This window comes from Camarhynchus parvulus, chromosome 10 (genome assembly GCF_901933205.1).
Source record: "Camarhynchus parvulus chromosome 10, STF_HiC, whole genome shotgun sequence".
In the NCBI taxonomy this organism is placed as follows: Eukaryota; Metazoa; Chordata; class Aves; order Passeriformes; family Thraupidae; genus Camarhynchus; species Camarhynchus parvulus.
The window spans coordinates 12,862,947-12,879,989 of NC_044580.1; the positions used below are offsets into that span (position 1 = coordinate 12,862,947).

Genomic DNA, 17,043 nt, shown 5'->3' on the forward strand with positions numbered 1-17,043 from the left:
CCGGAGCCCCGGAGCCGCTGTGCTGTGCAGGCGGCCCTGGGGCCAATGCCCGCGGCACGGCCATGAGGGGAGAGAGAGAGGGAGAGGGAGAGGGAGAGGAGAGAGAGAGAGAGAGAGAGAGAGAGAGAGAGAGAGAGAGAGAGAGAGAGAGAGAGAGAGAGAGAGAGCCGGCCGTGAGCACACAGCGAGCAGAGGCTCCCTGTGCTGTGGGCGGGGCTGGGGCGCCTGCGGGGCAGCGGCGGTGGGGAGAGCAGGGAGGGAGCGGCGGGAGCAGGGACAGCAGCACCTTTTACGACAGTCGCGCTTTATGGCACCTTTTACGACAGTCGCGCTTTACGGTACCCTTTACGAAAGTGTTGCTTTACGACATCTTTTACGACAGTCGCGCTTTGCGGCCGACTTTACGACAGTCGCGCTTTACGGCACCTTTTACGGCAGTCGCGCTTTGCGGCAGCTTTACAACAGTCGCGCTTTACGGCAGCTTTTACGGCAGTCGCGCTTTACGGCACCGTTTACGACAGTCGCGCTTTACGGCCGAATTTACGACAGTCGCGCTCTGCATACAAAATGGCGGCCCGCCTGCCGTGACGTCGTGCTGTTGAAGATGGCGGCGCCCGGGTGTCGAGAGGCAAAGATGGCGTCTGCCTCCCGAATCACCTGATGCTGGACAAAGATGGCGGCTTTCAGGGCCGGGGTGTTTTTTCAGTTTGTGGCGGAGTTTGCACACCTTCCCTGGGTCCTCGGTGGCCGGGATGCTATCCCGGTTTGCCTGCGCTTGGCGGCGTGGCGGCAAAGGGGCTTGTGGAGCGTGGGGTGGGTGTCGTGATTTCGATCAGGCACCTGGCAGGTCGGCTATGCCCTGGGGTCCTTTCTGGCGCGTGTCAGTGCGCTGACGTCATACGGGGGGGGATCGCTGTGCTTGCAGTGTGCCTCCGCAGACTGCAGGGGGCGCTGCACCTGCACTACGGGGGTTGCGGCACCAGGGGGCGCTCTGACTGCAGTGCAGCGCGGGGCACAGCAGGGGGCGCTGTAGCTGTAGTGCGCTGGGCAGCCGGCAGGGGGCGCTGTGCTGGCTAACAGGAGATGGCGCGGGGGCAGCAGCGCAGGGCCGTGTGCATGGGGGCTGTACGGGACGGGTTTGTCTATGGGGTTGGGTGTGGGTGGTGGCAGCTGGGGTGGGGGTCCCTATACTGTATATAGTAAAAAGAATAAAAACTATATCTCTGGTGCAGCAGTAGAAAATTTCAGACTACTGGGGAGTAAATAGTTTGTTTTTTAAATTTTTTTCTTTTACACCCAGGGAGCCTGAAAGTTTCTACTGCTGCTTTTTTAATCTAAAGCTAGAAAGGAAAACAAAGTCAGAAGTAGAGAGAAAAGAGAGAGAAGAAATGATTGAGAAAAATAGAGGGAGAGAAGGAAAAACAGTGAAAAGCAGTCAGAAAAGCAGACAGAGAGACAGGAGAAAAGCAGGCAGAGGAGAAAAGGAGGGTGGGAAAACTGAAGGACAGGAGGTAGAGGGAAAAGAAAGTGGTTAGGATTAAAGTGAAAACTTAGTCTTTTCCTTTTTCACTCTACCCCTAAGAGCAAAAATGACAAACCAAGGAAAAGGAGAACGCAGAGAGAAAAAGAAGCAAGAAGAGTGAGGGTGAAAGTAATAAAGAAAAAGAAATAAGGTGCAAAGTATAGTAAAGGAGAGAAAAATAAATACAGGCAGACAGAAATAGTGAAATGGACAAACAGAAAAAAGGAAGCAGATGGAAACAGAGTTACAGAAGCACAGACAGTGTCAGAAGGAGTGAGAAACAGAAACAAAGGGTTAGAGACAGATGGAAATTAAGTTAGAAATAGAAAAGTGAGGAGCAAAAGGAAGGAATACAGTGGAAAGAAATGACAAAACCACACCAAAAAAACACAGGAGTCACAGCAGGGCAGGGGTTATCTTTATTAGGGGTGATTCAACTTTATTAAATGAATGTTTTTATTTACACATCAGCAAAATACATGGAAACAGTGTATACAAATGCAAGTGCAGATACAATCCCTAGACACACTGGTAAGAGTCTAATTTACATATAGAACAATACAGGGAAATGCAGCAGCTAATGCAAATACAGAGCAATACAACACATATTAACACAAGATGATAACCTTTTTCTATTTTCATCACATGTTGATTTATTGTTACAGGAAACCCAAAACAACAAAAGCACACAGAAAACAACACTCATCTACCATTAACACCCCCTTCAGATTACACACAAACTCACCATCACTCTCATCACAACTGCTAAATTACACCCCAGCAAGCACTGGTCCTCGGGTCCCACACCAAGGCCGGGGGAGCAGCCATCCTCACCAGAGCTCACATGTCAGTTCTCAGAGATTGGCTCTGCTTCTCCTCCCAGGCAGATTTCTGCTCAGTGCTTCAGAATTGGCTGTTTGGAGGAGGGGGGAAAAATAAGTTAGCCAAGTTTTTTATCCAGACTTATCTGATGTCTTTGCTTGCTTTGCCTCTTCCCGACTTCCTTCTGCTAAGAAAACAGCTGCCTTCGGACTTCTAGGGGGAACTTTCACATAATGCTTGAAAAGGAACTACAGAAAAATGCTTCATTTTTAAAGACTCAGTCAAGAAGACAGATAATTGCAGCTTCTCCATCCTCACTGCCTGCAGAGCTGGCAGGCACCAGGCCAGCTCTGCTCCTCCTTCAAGTTGTTCCCAAATCTGCTGGAAGAACTGAAGCCTACTTTGGCATTTCATTGCTCTGCTTCTCCCAAAAAAGATCTTTGAGTGCTGTTATCCCTCCATGGAAAGGGCCTTTCTGTCTCACACACTCGGTGACACAAGGCCACACAAAGCTGCAGCAGCCTCTGCTCCAGGTGGGAAGGGCTCTCTTCCTTCTCTGGCACCTGGCTGGCACAGGCTGCTCAGAGATGCTGCGGCTGCCCCATCCCTGCAAGTGTTCAAGGCCCACTGGTGTTCTGGGATGAGGCTCTGAGCAACCTGCGCTATGGAACCACGTCCCTGCCCGCGGCAGCAGGCTTGCAGTGAGGTGATTTAGAGTCCCTTCCCACCTGAATCATTCCATGATTCTATGAACGCAAAAAAACGCGGCAATAAATCTGTAAAGGTCACTGAATACATAAAAGCACATTCCCATTGATCCAACACTCACCAGCCCATCCGGCCAAAGTCAGAGCTCTCTGCCTACCGAGGACACGGCAACCAGCGGGGACCTTTCTCGCACTCTCCAGCACGGACCTGTGAGGCCAGAGAGAACTTTACAGAGACCGGAAGGCGGCAGGACGGCACGGGCGGGCGGCCTGGCCTTCCAAAGCTGGCGGCAGAAAGTGCGGGGAGCGCCACGGCCCCGCTGCGCCTCCTGCGCCGCCTCCCGCCGCCGCCCCGCCGGCATTTTCCGGCCCGCCGTCGCTTCCAGCGCCTGGAGAGGGGCGCGGCGCGGCCTCGGGGGGTGCAGCCCTGTTCCGCCGCCGCTCGGCCGCCCCCGCCCGCTGCCCCCCGGCCCGCGGAGCGCTGCGACCGCGCCCCCCGCCGCCGCCGAAACGGCGCCGCCCCGGCCCGCGCCCGCCATCCTTCCGGGCCGTCGTGTCCCTCGGCGCTCCAGAACGTTCTTCACCCCGCCCGCCACTTACAGACCCCGCCCCGCCCGCCGCTCGCCCCGCCCCTCGCCCCGCCCCTCGCCCCGCCCCGCCCGCCGCTCGCCCCGCCCCGCCCGCCGCTCGCCCCGCCCCTCGCCCCGCCCCTCGCTCGGCAGCCGCGTGCTTGCCTGGATGGCTGTTTAAAGAGACCGTGAAAACATTTTTACACTAAACATGTATTCTGCAGTCCAGTGGGACTGTGTGCGTTAGAAATACCTGCGCTGGAAAACTGTGGAGGGGGCCAGGGAGGTTAGGGTATCAGCTTAGGATATTTCAGAGGGAGTTAGGATATCAGTGAGAACATCTTAGGCAATCTTTACTGGCAACTTCAGTAGTCCCCAGTCTTTACCATTAGCTGTAATATGTAACCAAAAATAAAACATGGTATATTTTAAAATTTCAACATTGAGAAAACCAGATTTTGTTAATATATGTGATTTCCAATGCCAGGCAGAAGAAATCTTAGGCTGTAAAAACATTCAGAGCTTGAATAATGACTTCAAAGCCTAAAGGATCCTTCTCTCTTTTTCTCCAGTTTTAAACCTAAAGTTCCTTATTTGCAATAAGCAATATAGCCCCATGCATAAACAGTGTAAGATACTAAAGATCTGTACCAAGAATTGTATCCTTTCTGTACCATAATTCCCATCAGAGAGGAGCAACACCACTCTCAGAAAAATCCCTTTCCCAACCAAAACATCAGCACAGAATAAAATCTGTAACTCAATTAAGGCATTCCTGAAAGTGTTAAGAAATGGAGATGCTTCATGTAGGCATTGAGGATATTAGTTAGAAAGTGGAAACCAAATCTAAATAAAAATTAGCACAGAAAATAAACAATACTATGCATCTATTGAAATCTTCTTCATGGGAATAATGAAATTATCCTTTCCTTCCCTCTGCAGTTTTCCACCACTTACACACACTTCTAAACACTAGTAATTCCATTCACAAGGAAGGAAATCTAAAATACCATCATTTCCAGGGCTGTTCACATGGCATTAAGTGCTAATTTATGTTTTTTTCATAATGATCAGCCTCCTGGCTTTTCAGTAAACTCATCCCAACCAATCTGCTTTTTTTTATTCCTTTCCCTGTATTTCCTTCTGCAATTAAATTCGCTTTTCCAATAGCTTAACTTTGAATTATTGTCTAATTCTGTTAATTTTGCATAAAATGCCATAAACAGAAGATAGTTTCTTCCTAGGTGGGCAGATATGGAAGGGTGGCTATCAGCATTAGGTCCTTTAGAGAAACATTGCATAACTTTTAGAGGACTAACATTGCAAAAGCAACTGGACTCTGCTTATCAAACAGTTATGTCACACAAATATCAGGACAGAGGGGATTTGGGGTTCATTGATCAATACACAAGCTTCAAAGGGATGCTTTTGCTTTGTGTGATTGGGCAAAAAACTTATAAAGTAAGTTGTAACGTTAAGTTCTTAGCTGCTGCCTGGGATATGAGCTGGTGGCATCTTCCCATTGTCATAACCATGTAATGAGAGTGATGCTGGAAAATAAACCAGCTCAAGGCACGTTCCACAGCAGCCCCGTCCCGTTTGTGATTTGTACACAGCCCCCAGCTGGCGATAGGAGAACTGAGCCAGGGATGGGGTCATGTGTATTTCAGGCATGGGAGCGCCAGAGCAGAAGCAGTTTGTAGGATCCCCAGTGCACAGCCACTGCTCTGCTCAGCCCCTGCAGTACAAAGCAGGCTGTGCCTGGCAGAGGTCACTTTGTGCTGGAGCCCAGCAGTGCCAGCCCTGGGATAGTGATGATGGTTCAGGTGGGAGGGCCATGAAATGGAGAGGTGTGACCGTGCTCACAGGGGTCCCAGGATGAGGGAAGAAACGAGGGTCTGACTCCATGTTTCAGAAGGCTTGATTTACTGTTTTATGATATCTATTATATTAAAACTATACTAAAAGAATAGAAGAAAGGATCTCATCAGAAGGCTGGCTAAGAATAGAAAAGGAAAGAATGATAACAAAGGCTTGTGGCTTGGACAGAGAATCCGAGCCAGCTGGACTGTGATTGGCCATTAATTAGAAACAACCACATGAGACCAATCACAGATCCACATGTTGCATTCCACAGCAGCAGATAATCATTGTTTACATTTTGTTCCTGAGGCCTCTCAGCTTCTCAAGAGAAAAAACCCTAAGGAAAGGATTTTTCAGAAAATATCATGGCTACAGAGAGGGAGCTTTTAAAACACTGCAGGGCTTGGCATGAGGCAAAGGAATACAGCAGGGAGAAGGCTCCTTTCCAAAATTATATATGTTATTAAGAAAAAAAAAAAAAAACAGAGGAAAAAACCCAAAAACTGGAGCTAAAAAGGCAGTTTGAGGATCGGAGTTGCTGGAGTTTTCCGAGAAGGCTCCCAAGATGCACAATGGGAACATCTGTGCCGGGGCTGGCGCCTTGGAAGGGTCTCAGCCCGCAGAGCGGGGCTGGCGTCAGCCGGCTCAGCCCTGCCTCGCTGCCTCCCCTCCCCAGAGCCCTGCCCGGCTCTTCCCGCTGCCCTGCTGCCTCGCAGCCAGCCCCAAATCCCCCTTCCCACCGCTGCTCCTCCTCTGCCGCGGGCCCTGCGGGCTCTGGGCAGCCCAGCGTCCCGCAGCAGGGGCAGGCATGGAGGAGGTTTGGCCCTGGGAACAAGTGTGCTCTGTGCTGCCCGTGAAAGGCAGCTTCATAAGGCTCCTCTCAAAACGTGCCCTTATTGGGACCTGCTCTGGGGACACAGGCACAGCCCAAGACACACAGGGCCTGGCCTTGGCAGTGCTGTTCTCCTGCTTTTGGGGCTCCCTCCAGGTCATTTAGGCTGCTGATGCTGAAGGCAGACATAATTTCTTCTCCATTATTTCCAGCTTGATCTATCAAAAGACCCCTAACCCCAAAAAACAACAATATAAAATTGTAAGAACTGTAATGTAAATAGAATGTAATAATGTAAATAGAATGTAATGTAATGTAATGTAATGTAATATAACATAATATAATATAATATAATATAATATAATATAATATAATATAATATAATATAATATAATATAATATAATATAATATAATATAATATAATATAATATAATATAATATAATATAATATAATATAATATAATATAATGGTAATGTATAAATTTATATATAAATATATATAAATATATATATATATATAAATAATATAAATATAATATAAATGTAATCATATATATAATATATATATTATATATAAATAATATATAAAATTGTAAAATTGTAATGTATAAAAGCTCCTGGCCTTTGTTGCTCCATCCCTGATGTCTGGATGGCTCTGCAGGACGTGGAGCAGTGTGAGTCCCCATGAATGGACAGCACTCAGGGTTTGCCTGGAGCGGGGCAGAGAGGAGCAGAGACGAGAAACCATTTTTTTGAGAAAATTTTTCACCCTAAACTTCAGGTTAATGCCATCCTAAAATGACAACTGCTGCTCTGTGCAGCTCTGGCTTTGATGGTTTCCATCACTCTGCTGCTTTAAGAGACCAGAAGATTAACAGGGACTCCAGCATGTCCCACAGTGCCACCACAGAGTGGCCCTTTGTGCTTTGGCCCCAGCTGGGATCTCCATCTTATAAAGACAGGGGTAGTTTCCAATAAAAGGGGAGAAAAGGGGTCTCCATCCTGGCCAGGTGAAGGCCAAATGCAACCAGACCCCAGTGCTGCCCTGGAGCACCTCTGGCTGCCCCTGCCCTGGGTGCATGGGTGGTCCTGTACCCACAGGATGCCCTGCATCCCTGTCCCACCACATCCCCCTGCCCATGGCAGGGCTCTCTTCCCTGACAGACACAGCTAATGGTACTTTATGCCCCTGCTTTTACATTCCTAAATGAATTCCTACCCTCTGAGTAACACTAATGGGTGTTAGCTTGTCTTCCTCCTGTCTGGTGCTCAGGAACTACAGCTGAACATGTTTTTTGGTGACAGTTAATGGATGGTTAGTTGCTGTTTTACTCAAATGCATGCACGATGGAATTGCCTCTTTGTCCATTTCCTCCTCCTGTTTTGGGGCTGTCACCATAACAGCAGGAGAATTTTAAAATACTAATGGATTCAGGAAGACCTATGGGAGAGAGGCCAGTGCTTGCAGAGTGTTATCAGACCTCAAAGACCCCAAAGCATGCAAGGATTTAACTGAGTGATATAAGTGGCCTTCACTCTGCTTTTGTGCTTGTGAGCTTCCTAAATACATCCTGGGAACCCAGGGCAGAGCCGGGCCCCATCCCATCCCATCCCATCCCATCCCATCCCATCCCATCCCATCCCATCCCATCCCATCCCATCCCATCCCATCCCAGCCTGTGAGGGGATAATTCAGGAACCAGCAGCCCGAGGGCACCATCTAGTGAACAGCCGGGACTGCAAAAACCTGAAATGGGCAGAAATTGAGTGAAAATTGGAGCTGGGGGCTCCCCGGGGGTCAGTTCAGGGGATTGGGGAGTCACGCTTTGTGCTTTCCCTCTACTCCTGTTATTTTAAATTTATTTTTTTCCATCAGGTTTCCCAGAGAAGAGCCTTCACCACAGTGCACCCTTTGTGGCAGGGATATCAGCCTGGAGCACACCACACTTGCTGCTCTGCCCTGGCCAGTGGTGCTGGAAAGATGATGGCATTATGTTTTCTTGGTTGGTAGGGGGAAAAAAAGGGTCATTTCTAATGGTTTGTGAGGGGACACAGGTGAGCAGGAGTGGAGAGGGGGAGGCAGCTCTGTTGTGGGGCAGGTCTGAGCTGGAGGCATGGGCTGTTCTTTCAGTTGAGGTGAAACCAGCCTTTAAGAGGAAAATTTAAAAGAGCTCCAACATCCCCAGGGTGAGCTGAGAGGGCAAAAAGAGAGGCTGAAAAACCACAGATTTGGTGCACAGCTTCAAGGTCCCTGAACTGAGGCAGCAAACAGGGATGAAGGAAACACCACACTCCTGCTGTCCCCCGGGCCAGGGGGCTGAGCTGGTTCTCTCCCCACATTCCCCACGTTGGGAATTGCAATTCTTTACTGGGAATTGCACACCTTGCCAGGAGAAAGCTGTCCTGTAACCTGCTGTTCCCCAAGGAAGATGGGTTTCTGCAGCCCAAGAGCAATTCTCTGATACCTATTGCCATTGTTGCCTGCAATGTGTCCCTGCTCCCACAGATTCCAGGCCAAGCCCAGTCCCCCCATCCATAAGATCAGTGGTTATTTTGTGATCTGGCTTTCAGAGAGGCATGGGATATGCTCATGCATTCAACCTCACTGTCCTTGGAGCTGCTGGAGGAGAGAATCCCAGGGCAGGAACAAGGAAAGGTGACACCCCCAAGCAAGACCACAGCAGTGACCAACCCCTCAGCTCCTCCTTTTCCTGGCAGGGCTGGGGAACACCCCCCATTCCCCTTGTGCTGCACCCCACCAATCCCTCCTGATCCAAAGGTGGCACCTTCAGCAGCTCATGGCCCCCATGTGTGACCGTGTTCACAGGGGTCCCAGGATGAGGGAGGAGACGAGGATCTGACTCCATGTTTCAGAAGGCTTGATTTATTATTTTATGATATATATGATATTAAAACTATACTAAAAGAATAGAAGAAAGGATTTCATCAGAAGGCTGAGTAAGAATACAGAAAGAAGGAATGAATAACAAAGGCTTGTGTCTCGGACAGAGTCCGAGCCAGCTGACTGTGATTGGCCATTAATTAGAAACAACCACATGAGACCAATCACAGATGCACCTGTTGCATTCCACAGCACCAGATAACCATTGTTTACATTTTGTTCCTGAGGTCTCTCAGCTTCTCAGGAGGAAAAATCCTAAGGAAAGGATTTTTCATAAAAGATGTCTGTGATACCCACGAGCTGTTGGCATCCAGCCCCCAGGTGACCCCGTGAGTGCTGTGGGGTGCCTGTGGTGGGCTGAGCCGTTCTGGGGGGGGCTGCCTGCACGGAGAATGGAGGGGGGCTGTCCTTGGGGGCTTCTTTGTGTTTTGCTGCAGCAATGCTTGCCAAGCACCCCAAGGATTTGTGGAGCAGCACTGAGGGGTACAGGGGTGCTCAGGTCAGGCCACCCCCCCACTGTCCAGCTCGCCCTTTGCAGCCCCCTTTGGGGCCAGCTCCCCGGGGAGGAGGGAGCTGCTGCGAATTGTGCCTTTCCCTCTCGTATGCACACAGTCACGATGGTTAGTTAAGTGGCTTGTTTTTCATTAGGAAAAGGCTGTTGCTAGGCCACCCTGCTCCCCGGCGTCGGTCGGGAAGGGGTTTTGCAGCCAATCCGGGAGGCTGTGCCGGGGTTTGCACACGCACACATCACGCACACCCCTCCTGCAGCCCAGGTGCTAAGCGGCTGCCAGATGTGCCTGTTCATTTCCACATCACACCTATCCGCTTCTTCCGGCCGAGCCGCTTATTAAGGCTCCGGAGATTTTAATTTAGAGTTGGCCGCGAGTTTTCTGCCTTCTAATTTACCCTCGGGGAGGAGAGGGGTGAGTGGGGGGGCAGAAACATGGGTTCTCCCTCTGCTTTGGTCTCTGATGAAATACCCGAGTGAAGCCTCTGAAACAGGGTGACTCGTCCCTCTGTGTCCCCACAGCGAGGGGACACACTGCCTCAGCTTAGGGGCTGGCTCCAGGCTGTTATTAGGTACCAGCATTGCTCCACCCCAAGATATTCCTGTTGTGATTTTTAGGGATGTCCTGTCCAACACCAGGTGTCGGTGAGCTCATTCTAACTCAGTGATTCTGTGATTTGGGCTTTACGTGGCATTTCAACCGTGTGTGCTGTGATGAGCAGAGCCAGCAGCAAAGCAAGCCAGGTGATTGATTGATCAGGGGTGCTGCTCCCAGCCGTGCTCCCCATGCAAACAGCCCCTGGCAGCTGGGAGAGGAGCTGGACCCTGGTCAGGCACTGGGGATGCAGGGCAGGAGGGTCAGACACATCCCTGGACAGGGCTCGTGGAACAGCTGCTGCTCTGCCATGGTGCAGTTCCAAGCATCCTCTGGGTGTCCAACACCCACCCAGCAGAATCTCTGGTGCATGGGCAAGGGAGGGAGCGAGCTGAGCCCAGGATGTGAGCAGGATGAAGCCTTTCACAGCTGCATGGCAGGAAAGGAATGGACACCAAAACATGCAGGAAAAGGTGGACAATCCACTCAAGCCTCAGTTTTTGAGTGCCCCCCATGAAAACCCCCATGCAGCAGGAGGAAAGCTCAATAAAAGCAGGAGAAAGCATTGAATTGTGCCTGCTGCTCAAGGTGAAGCTGTTGCTAGACAGAAGTAAAAGCTGTCGCCATCGGCTTCCATTGGCTCAGCCCCACTCCAATGACGGCCTTATCGGTTACCTGCACTCGCAGCTGCCTGGAAAAAACTCATTTGACAATGTTTTCCCTCTGATAAAAAAGCCCAGTGCTGGATTCATGGGTTTGAGTTAATCATTGTTCGGGGGTTGTTGAGATAACAGCTGAGTTTTCCGCAGATTCTTCAATTATCACAAATTTTAGCGTAAATGGTGAGCCAGCCCAGCTCTCCCTCTCCCACCTAAAGATGCTCAGCCTCCCAACACCGGCTCCAGCAGGCTGCCCCTGAGATGAGCCCGAGCGTGCGATGAGCTGGAGTTTGTTCAGCCATGACAACTCCGAGCTGGCACGGAGGTGAATATTCACAAACACCTGTGAAAATCCCCATTAGCTCTGAGAGGCTGAAAATGGGGTGAATGTCACCACTTAGATTATTCAGAGCAAACATTGTTGGCAGAGAGCAGATTGCCCCGCCTCTAATCATCCGTGTGAGGTCTGCTCAGCAGCAACCCTATTTTGGAGGCCTGCAGTACACGGTGTTGGGGTTTTCCAGGCCCTTTCAAATCTGATGGAAATAGGGATTAACCCTCACATTTGTTTCTCACCTTCCCCAAGAGGTGGAGATCATGGCATAGAAGCAAAGCTTGCAGGGCATGACAGCACCAAAGGGCAGCTGCCTCCAAAGCAGGGAGGATATTTCAGCAGGAGGGTTAAATCAGTGGATGGTCAAGACTTCAGAAATGCTTTTTTTTTCCTTAATTATGCCTTAGGCTGATGGCAAGGCAGGCTGAGTCACAGGCTGGTAAAGCCTTGTCCAGGTTCACCCCAACACACCTGTGTCTCACACTGACCATCACAAGGTTTAGTGCAAGGCAGTGAGACGGGGGCTGGAGGGGCTGGGTCTCAGGTGGACAAATAATTTGGGAGCCATGGCGTGCCCCATATAAGCTCTCCACAAGCTCATGTACACCCCAAAGGGATGTGGTTACACAGGCCAGGTTATGTGGCCATGAGCAAAGCTCCGCTCTGTCCTTCCTCCAGCTCTGCTTTCCCAGGAGCCAGGACAGCCCTGCTGCATCACTTTTGGAATGCCACCATCTGCTGACAGTGGGATGCAGAGCTTTCACCTTTCCTTCAGCTTTGCCTCCCTCCTGCTGTCCCGGGGGAGGTGGGGATGGCAGAGAGGAGGAAACAGACCTGCACCAGCTGTGCTCCTCTGTGTGCCCTGTGGGGTTCAGGCCCTGCTGACATTGCACAGCTCAGCTGAGCTGCACCCTGAGCTGGCACAGAGGGTGCTGCTGGCCCTGTTTTACACCCTGCTGCATCAGGAACACACCTGGGACAAACTGGAACAAGCAGGATTTAAAGACCTACCAGGGCCACGAGCTCACGGCAGAGCCCAGGTTATTATATCTGTAGAAGGATGGCTGTGTTTGGGCCACTGTGAGGACAAAGATTTTTAGATGTGTCTGACACATTTCAAAGCATTTCTGAGCTGTTCCTGGCTTCCTGTGCCAGGCAGGGAGGAGTTAAGATGGGAAGTGCAAGATGTGTCTGGTAATGGCACTGATGTGTGCGTCAGGTGTGCCTGCGTCACCCGGCTGCCTTGGCCGCTTCCCAAGGCTGGGCTGAGCTCTCCTTACCTTCCACTGCCTGCTGGGAGAAGCCTGGGATGGTCTAGCCTGGCTGATGGGGTCATGGACTCCACGCCAGTGCTGGCTGTTGTACCCCCTGTGCTGCAGCAGGGTACCCAAAGTCCCCAGGGTGCTGGCAGCTCTCCAGCCTGCTCTGCCACCTCCCTCTCACAGCCCAGGCAGAGGGACTGTGCTCAGGGGATGTCCCCAAGGGCTGCCCTTAAAGCACATTGTGAAAATATCAATTTTCTACAACCATGGCTGTTCAGTTCCTGGTGAATCAGGTAACTCCCTGTGTCCAGCCCCAAACCCCTCCCTGGTGCTCACACACCCAGCTGGGGCACATTTGTGCAGCCACAGATCATCTACATGTCACCTACAGGCAGAGTCACTGCAGATGAGCAATACCCTGTCCCCACACTGTGACAGCAGCCTATGTCACAGCTCACAACATTCCCACAGTGATCTTGCTCCCAGACCCTGGCTGAGCCCATCCCTGCTCCTCCTGCCATACAGGGGTGTCCCCAGAGCAGAGGGGACAGCCTGTACCCCAAGAACTACCCACTCCAGCCTCTCAAAGCACCTCTTCCAGTTGCAGGTGGGTTTGAAGCCCTAGAGCATGGCATGGTACTTGGGCACCTGTTTGCCAACCCCATCCCTGCCCTCTCACTCCTGGAGAACTGCCAGATCAAATCATGCAGAATATACACAAGGGTTTTAGCCAGAACAGTTTTTAATTCAGAACTGGACAATCATGTGAATAATTTATTTAAAATTAAGTGCATTCTGTGCTCTTGTCCAGGCTGGACATCGATTAGACCCAGACTTTCCTCTTGAACTTCATTGTGCAGGTGGATCCCTATAAATCTGTGGGGCCTGATGGGATCCATCCAAGAACCCTCAAAGAGCTGCTGATGTCATTACAGAGCTGGTCAACTATTTTTGAGCAGTCTTAGGAATCCAGAGATCTCCCAGCTGACTGAAAGCTGGAAAATGTTGCCCCAGTTTTGAAGGGCAAGAAGGACACTGGAAACTACAGCCTGCCAGTCTCACTTCAGACAGGCAAAATGATGGGAAGTATTTTTCTGGGAGGTGTTGAAAACCACCTGGAGCACAATGCAGTCATTGGTCACAGCCAGCATGGCTTCACCAGGGCAAAGTCCTGCTCATTGAACCTGATTTCCTGCTACAGCAGGGTTCCCACCTAGCTGATCAAGGGACACCAGGTGATGAAATCTTTTTGGACTTCAGCAAAGCTTTTGATACTGTATCACAGTATCCTTCTGGAGAAAATGTTCAGCACACAGCTGGAGCTGAGCACTGAACAGCCTCCCCAGGGAAGTGCTCACAGCACCAAGCATGTCTGAGTTCAAGGAGTGTTTGGATAAAGCTCTCAGGCACGTGATGGGATTCTTTGGGTGTCCTGTGCAGGGCCAGGTGTTGGACTCGATGATCCTGATGGATCCCTTCCAACTCAGCATATTCTATGATTCTATGAAAGAAAGTGAGCAGCAAACTGGCTGTTTACTGATCCAGATGGTTTGCAGCCTTTGGACATCAGCAAAACACCTCAGTCCCTGCACAGGAAAGCTTGCCCCTTGCTGTCTGGGAAGAGGACAGCCCCACAGAAGGCATGGAGGGTGCTGGCAGCCCCCATTACACACCCACAGAGGCTCCTCCAGGCTGACACAGGACCCTGCTCATCCCCAAGTGACAGATGAACACAGCACAGTCTGTGTGACAGCTCAAGGCTGCAGACAGCATTTTTGGGAGATTGCTTGTGTCCTGGTGTCACCATGTCTCCATCCCTGAGCAGAGCAGTGCTGGGCACAAGCCCCAGGGGAGGAGGTCAGCAGACACCTCCACCTTTAACAGCTGAAGGCACCAGGACGGCCCAAACACACAGAGGAGACGCTGTCCCCATCACAGGCTGCTTGCCATCAGGTCTGTGGGCCAGTACTGGTCATCCAGGTACTGGCTGCTGTCTGCAGCGGGGTCTGTGACGGGGCTGGGGGGCCGGGGGGGCAGGCTGTGGGCCAGCTGCTTCTCCCACTGCACCTCCACCAGTCTGTACAGCTCCATGGCTGTCTGGGCGTCCTCCACCGACGAGTGTCCTTTGCAGCCCTCCTGAGAAAAGGGGAAAAAGCCTTGTTAGATAAAAGGGGCAGCAAAAATCTCACAGGTCATGTCTACTGACTTGGAAGGACACAAGTGCTGTGGGTTTTGGAGACAGCAAAGGTTTGATGCAGCCAAGGCCATACAGGTATCTCTTCCATCCGTTTTGGAGGGCACAGATCCTGTCCCCATTTTACTGAGATAATTATTGGTCAGATTGGGAGGTCCTTAGCTCTCTCAGCTTATTTATAGCCAGGAGCACGGGCTGAGCAACGTTCATCTCCACCTCACAGAGGACACACATGGAGGTGGGACAACCAAGCTGACCACAGAGACCACAAGGATGTTTCCCATCTCAGGATTCCTGATGCTCACCTGGATCTTTTTATGGAGCAGGTGCCTGGCCAAGTTCTTGAGGGAGACATTGGCCCTGATGGGCAGCCCTGCCCTCTTCTTCAGCGCAGGGCTCTGGCTGGTGTCTCGAGTCCTGTCTTTCGGGTGGAAGTACTTCAGGGCTTGGAAGTCATTGTGGATGGCGTGTCCTACCACAATCTTGTCTTTCAAGATCTTCAGGATCTGGAAGAGTCACAGAGGGTTAGACTGACACTGCAGTGAAAGAAATACCAAGCATAAAATAAGCCATTTTGTATTAAATTCAGTTCCTTGGCTTCTAGTTTTTAGGCTCCCACAAGGAATAACAAACAAGCAAGCAAGCAAACCAATCCACTGCACAGCTTGAGGCTCCCATTCCTGTGCTGTGCCTCACAGCAGCCTAGCACAGGCCACCAAGAATCCCAATTTGTGTCTGACAGATAACACAGAGATATTTTAAAAAAATTTTTCCCCTGACCTCAGCCTGGGCAGCCTTGAAGGGAATTGCATTCTTCATGTGCTGCTTGGTGATGCCGCTCCAGCGTGTCCGGTAGTCCACGATGGGGAGCTCGGGCCGGATGTACTTGTCATAGATGACATCCCCCTCGTAGTTCACCACGGAGCAGCGTGCCAGCTCGCTCAGCTTGCCCTGAGGGCCCGTGCCCACCATCTCACAGTCGATGGCCACGTACTTGCCCGGGCGCAGCACCAGGGAGGATGTCCTCACCCTCCCGGAGCTGCCGTTCCCCTGGGACAGCAGCACGGAGTGGTGCCTGGCTATGCTGTCTGGAGAGGCAGATGGAGACAGGGATGAGGACACGGTCTGCTTGGCCTTGGGGACCTTGTCACAGCTCTCGGTGAGTTCAGTGTGTGCCTCCAGCCCCACCTCGGGGGTCTGACTGCCCGGCTGCCTGTGGGGGCTCAGCAGCCCCTTCTGCTCCAGCATGGCCCGGCGCGCCATGAACCGCTGGTGCTTTCGGCTCCTCTTCTTGCTGCGAGCCTGCGGCGAGCCAGGACCCTTTGGGGCCTGAGCGCAGCCCCCATGGGTGCCCTGCAGGGTGGGCACGGAGACCTTCGGGGCGGGCAGCAGCGGGGTCATCTGTCCTTTGCCTGGTGGCATTCCTGCGGGAGGGTGCACAGGGGGCCATGAGTGCCATACAGACCCCGTGTTCCCCTGTCAGGAAAGGACGCACAGACCCCAGGGCAAACCCACTCCCCCACCCACAAACCCACACCGGCGACACCGGGGGTGGCACAGGCAGGAGAAACGGGGCAGGGGAAGGGAGGGAGGGGACACGGACACGCTGTCGCACCCTCTGACACACCACGCCTTTGCCCCCTCATTCCCGCTCCCACCCCGCCCCGTTCCCGGCCGCAGGGCCCTGCCCATCCCCTGCCCACCGCACTGTCCCCTCTGTCCCCCCCGCTCCGTACTCCCTCAGGCCCTGTCTGCCCATTACCCGGGCCCTCTCCACCTCGCTCCAGGCCCCAGCTGCCTGCCTGCCCGCCCCGTTACCCATCCGCAGGCCCCTGCCGGCCCCCTCGGTGCCCTCCGGTATCCGCTGTACCCCCTGTCCCCCCGGTGTCTCCCCGGTGCTGACCGCTCCCGGCGCCGCTCACACGTGTCCGGCCCGGAAGCCGCCCCGCGGACATGCTCGGGCAAGTCCCGCCGTCACCACGCCCCCTGCTCTCCCATTGGCTGCTCCCAGCGGCTAATCTGCATATTGAGGCGGGGCTTCGGCCGCCCCCGAGGGTGGGGCTGTCGCTGGTTTGGGGTTTTTGGGGTTTTTGGGTTTTTTTGGGGAGTCCCGGAGATCCCCACCCGGAGTTCCCAGCGCAGACTGGGTGATGCTCAGGGCTTCAAGCCTGTCCCCCCTCTGCTCTTGGCAGAACGGACTCTCCGTGGGGCTGGGTTTGGGGTGGGATGCGCGCTGCGGTTCCTAGGAGTAAGCTAGTGATGATTAGATTTGC

At 52.2% G+C, this 17,043-nt stretch overlaps 1 protein-coding gene across 2 annotated transcripts; it reads right to left on the bottom strand.

Moving 5' to 3' along the window:
• Positions 1-13,300: 13,300 nt before the first annotated feature.
• Positions 13,301-16,730, bottom strand: AEN (apoptosis enhancing nuclease). Of its 2 annotated transcripts, none has more exons than XM_030955324.1 (4): positions 16,674-16,730; positions 15,551-16,194; positions 15,076-15,276; positions 13,301-14,712 (listed from the first exon to the last, which is right to left on the bottom strand). In XM_030955324.1, the coding sequence occupies exons 1-4, from the start codon at positions 16,723-16,725 to the stop codon at positions 14,509-14,511; spliced, it is 1,101 nt and encodes a 366-aa protein (XP_030811184.1). In that variant the 5' UTR covers positions 16,726-16,730; the 3' UTR covers positions 13,301-14,508. The 2 variants fall into 2 exon arrangements, with proteins under 2 accessions (XP_030811184.1, XP_030811185.1); XM_030955325.1 differs by having other exon boundaries at positions 16,641-16,712.
• Between the last annotated feature and the right edge of the window lie 313 nt (positions 16,731-17,043).

Excerpts from the sequence above, each read along its gene's own strand:
- AEN (XM_030955324.1), bottom strand. The coding sequence starts at position 16,725 with ATGTCCGCGGGGCGGCTTCCGGGCCGGACACGTGTGAGCGGCGCCGGG. Across the intron at positions 16,195-16,673 it reads TGTGAGCGGCGCCGGGAGCG|GAATGCCACCAGGCAAAGGA; the intron begins GTCAGCACCGGG and ends ACCCTCCCGCAG. Across the intron at positions 14,713-15,075 it reads TGCTCCATAAAAAGATCCAG|GAGGGCTGCAAAGGACACTC; the intron begins GTGAGCATCAGG and ends CCCTTTTCTCAG.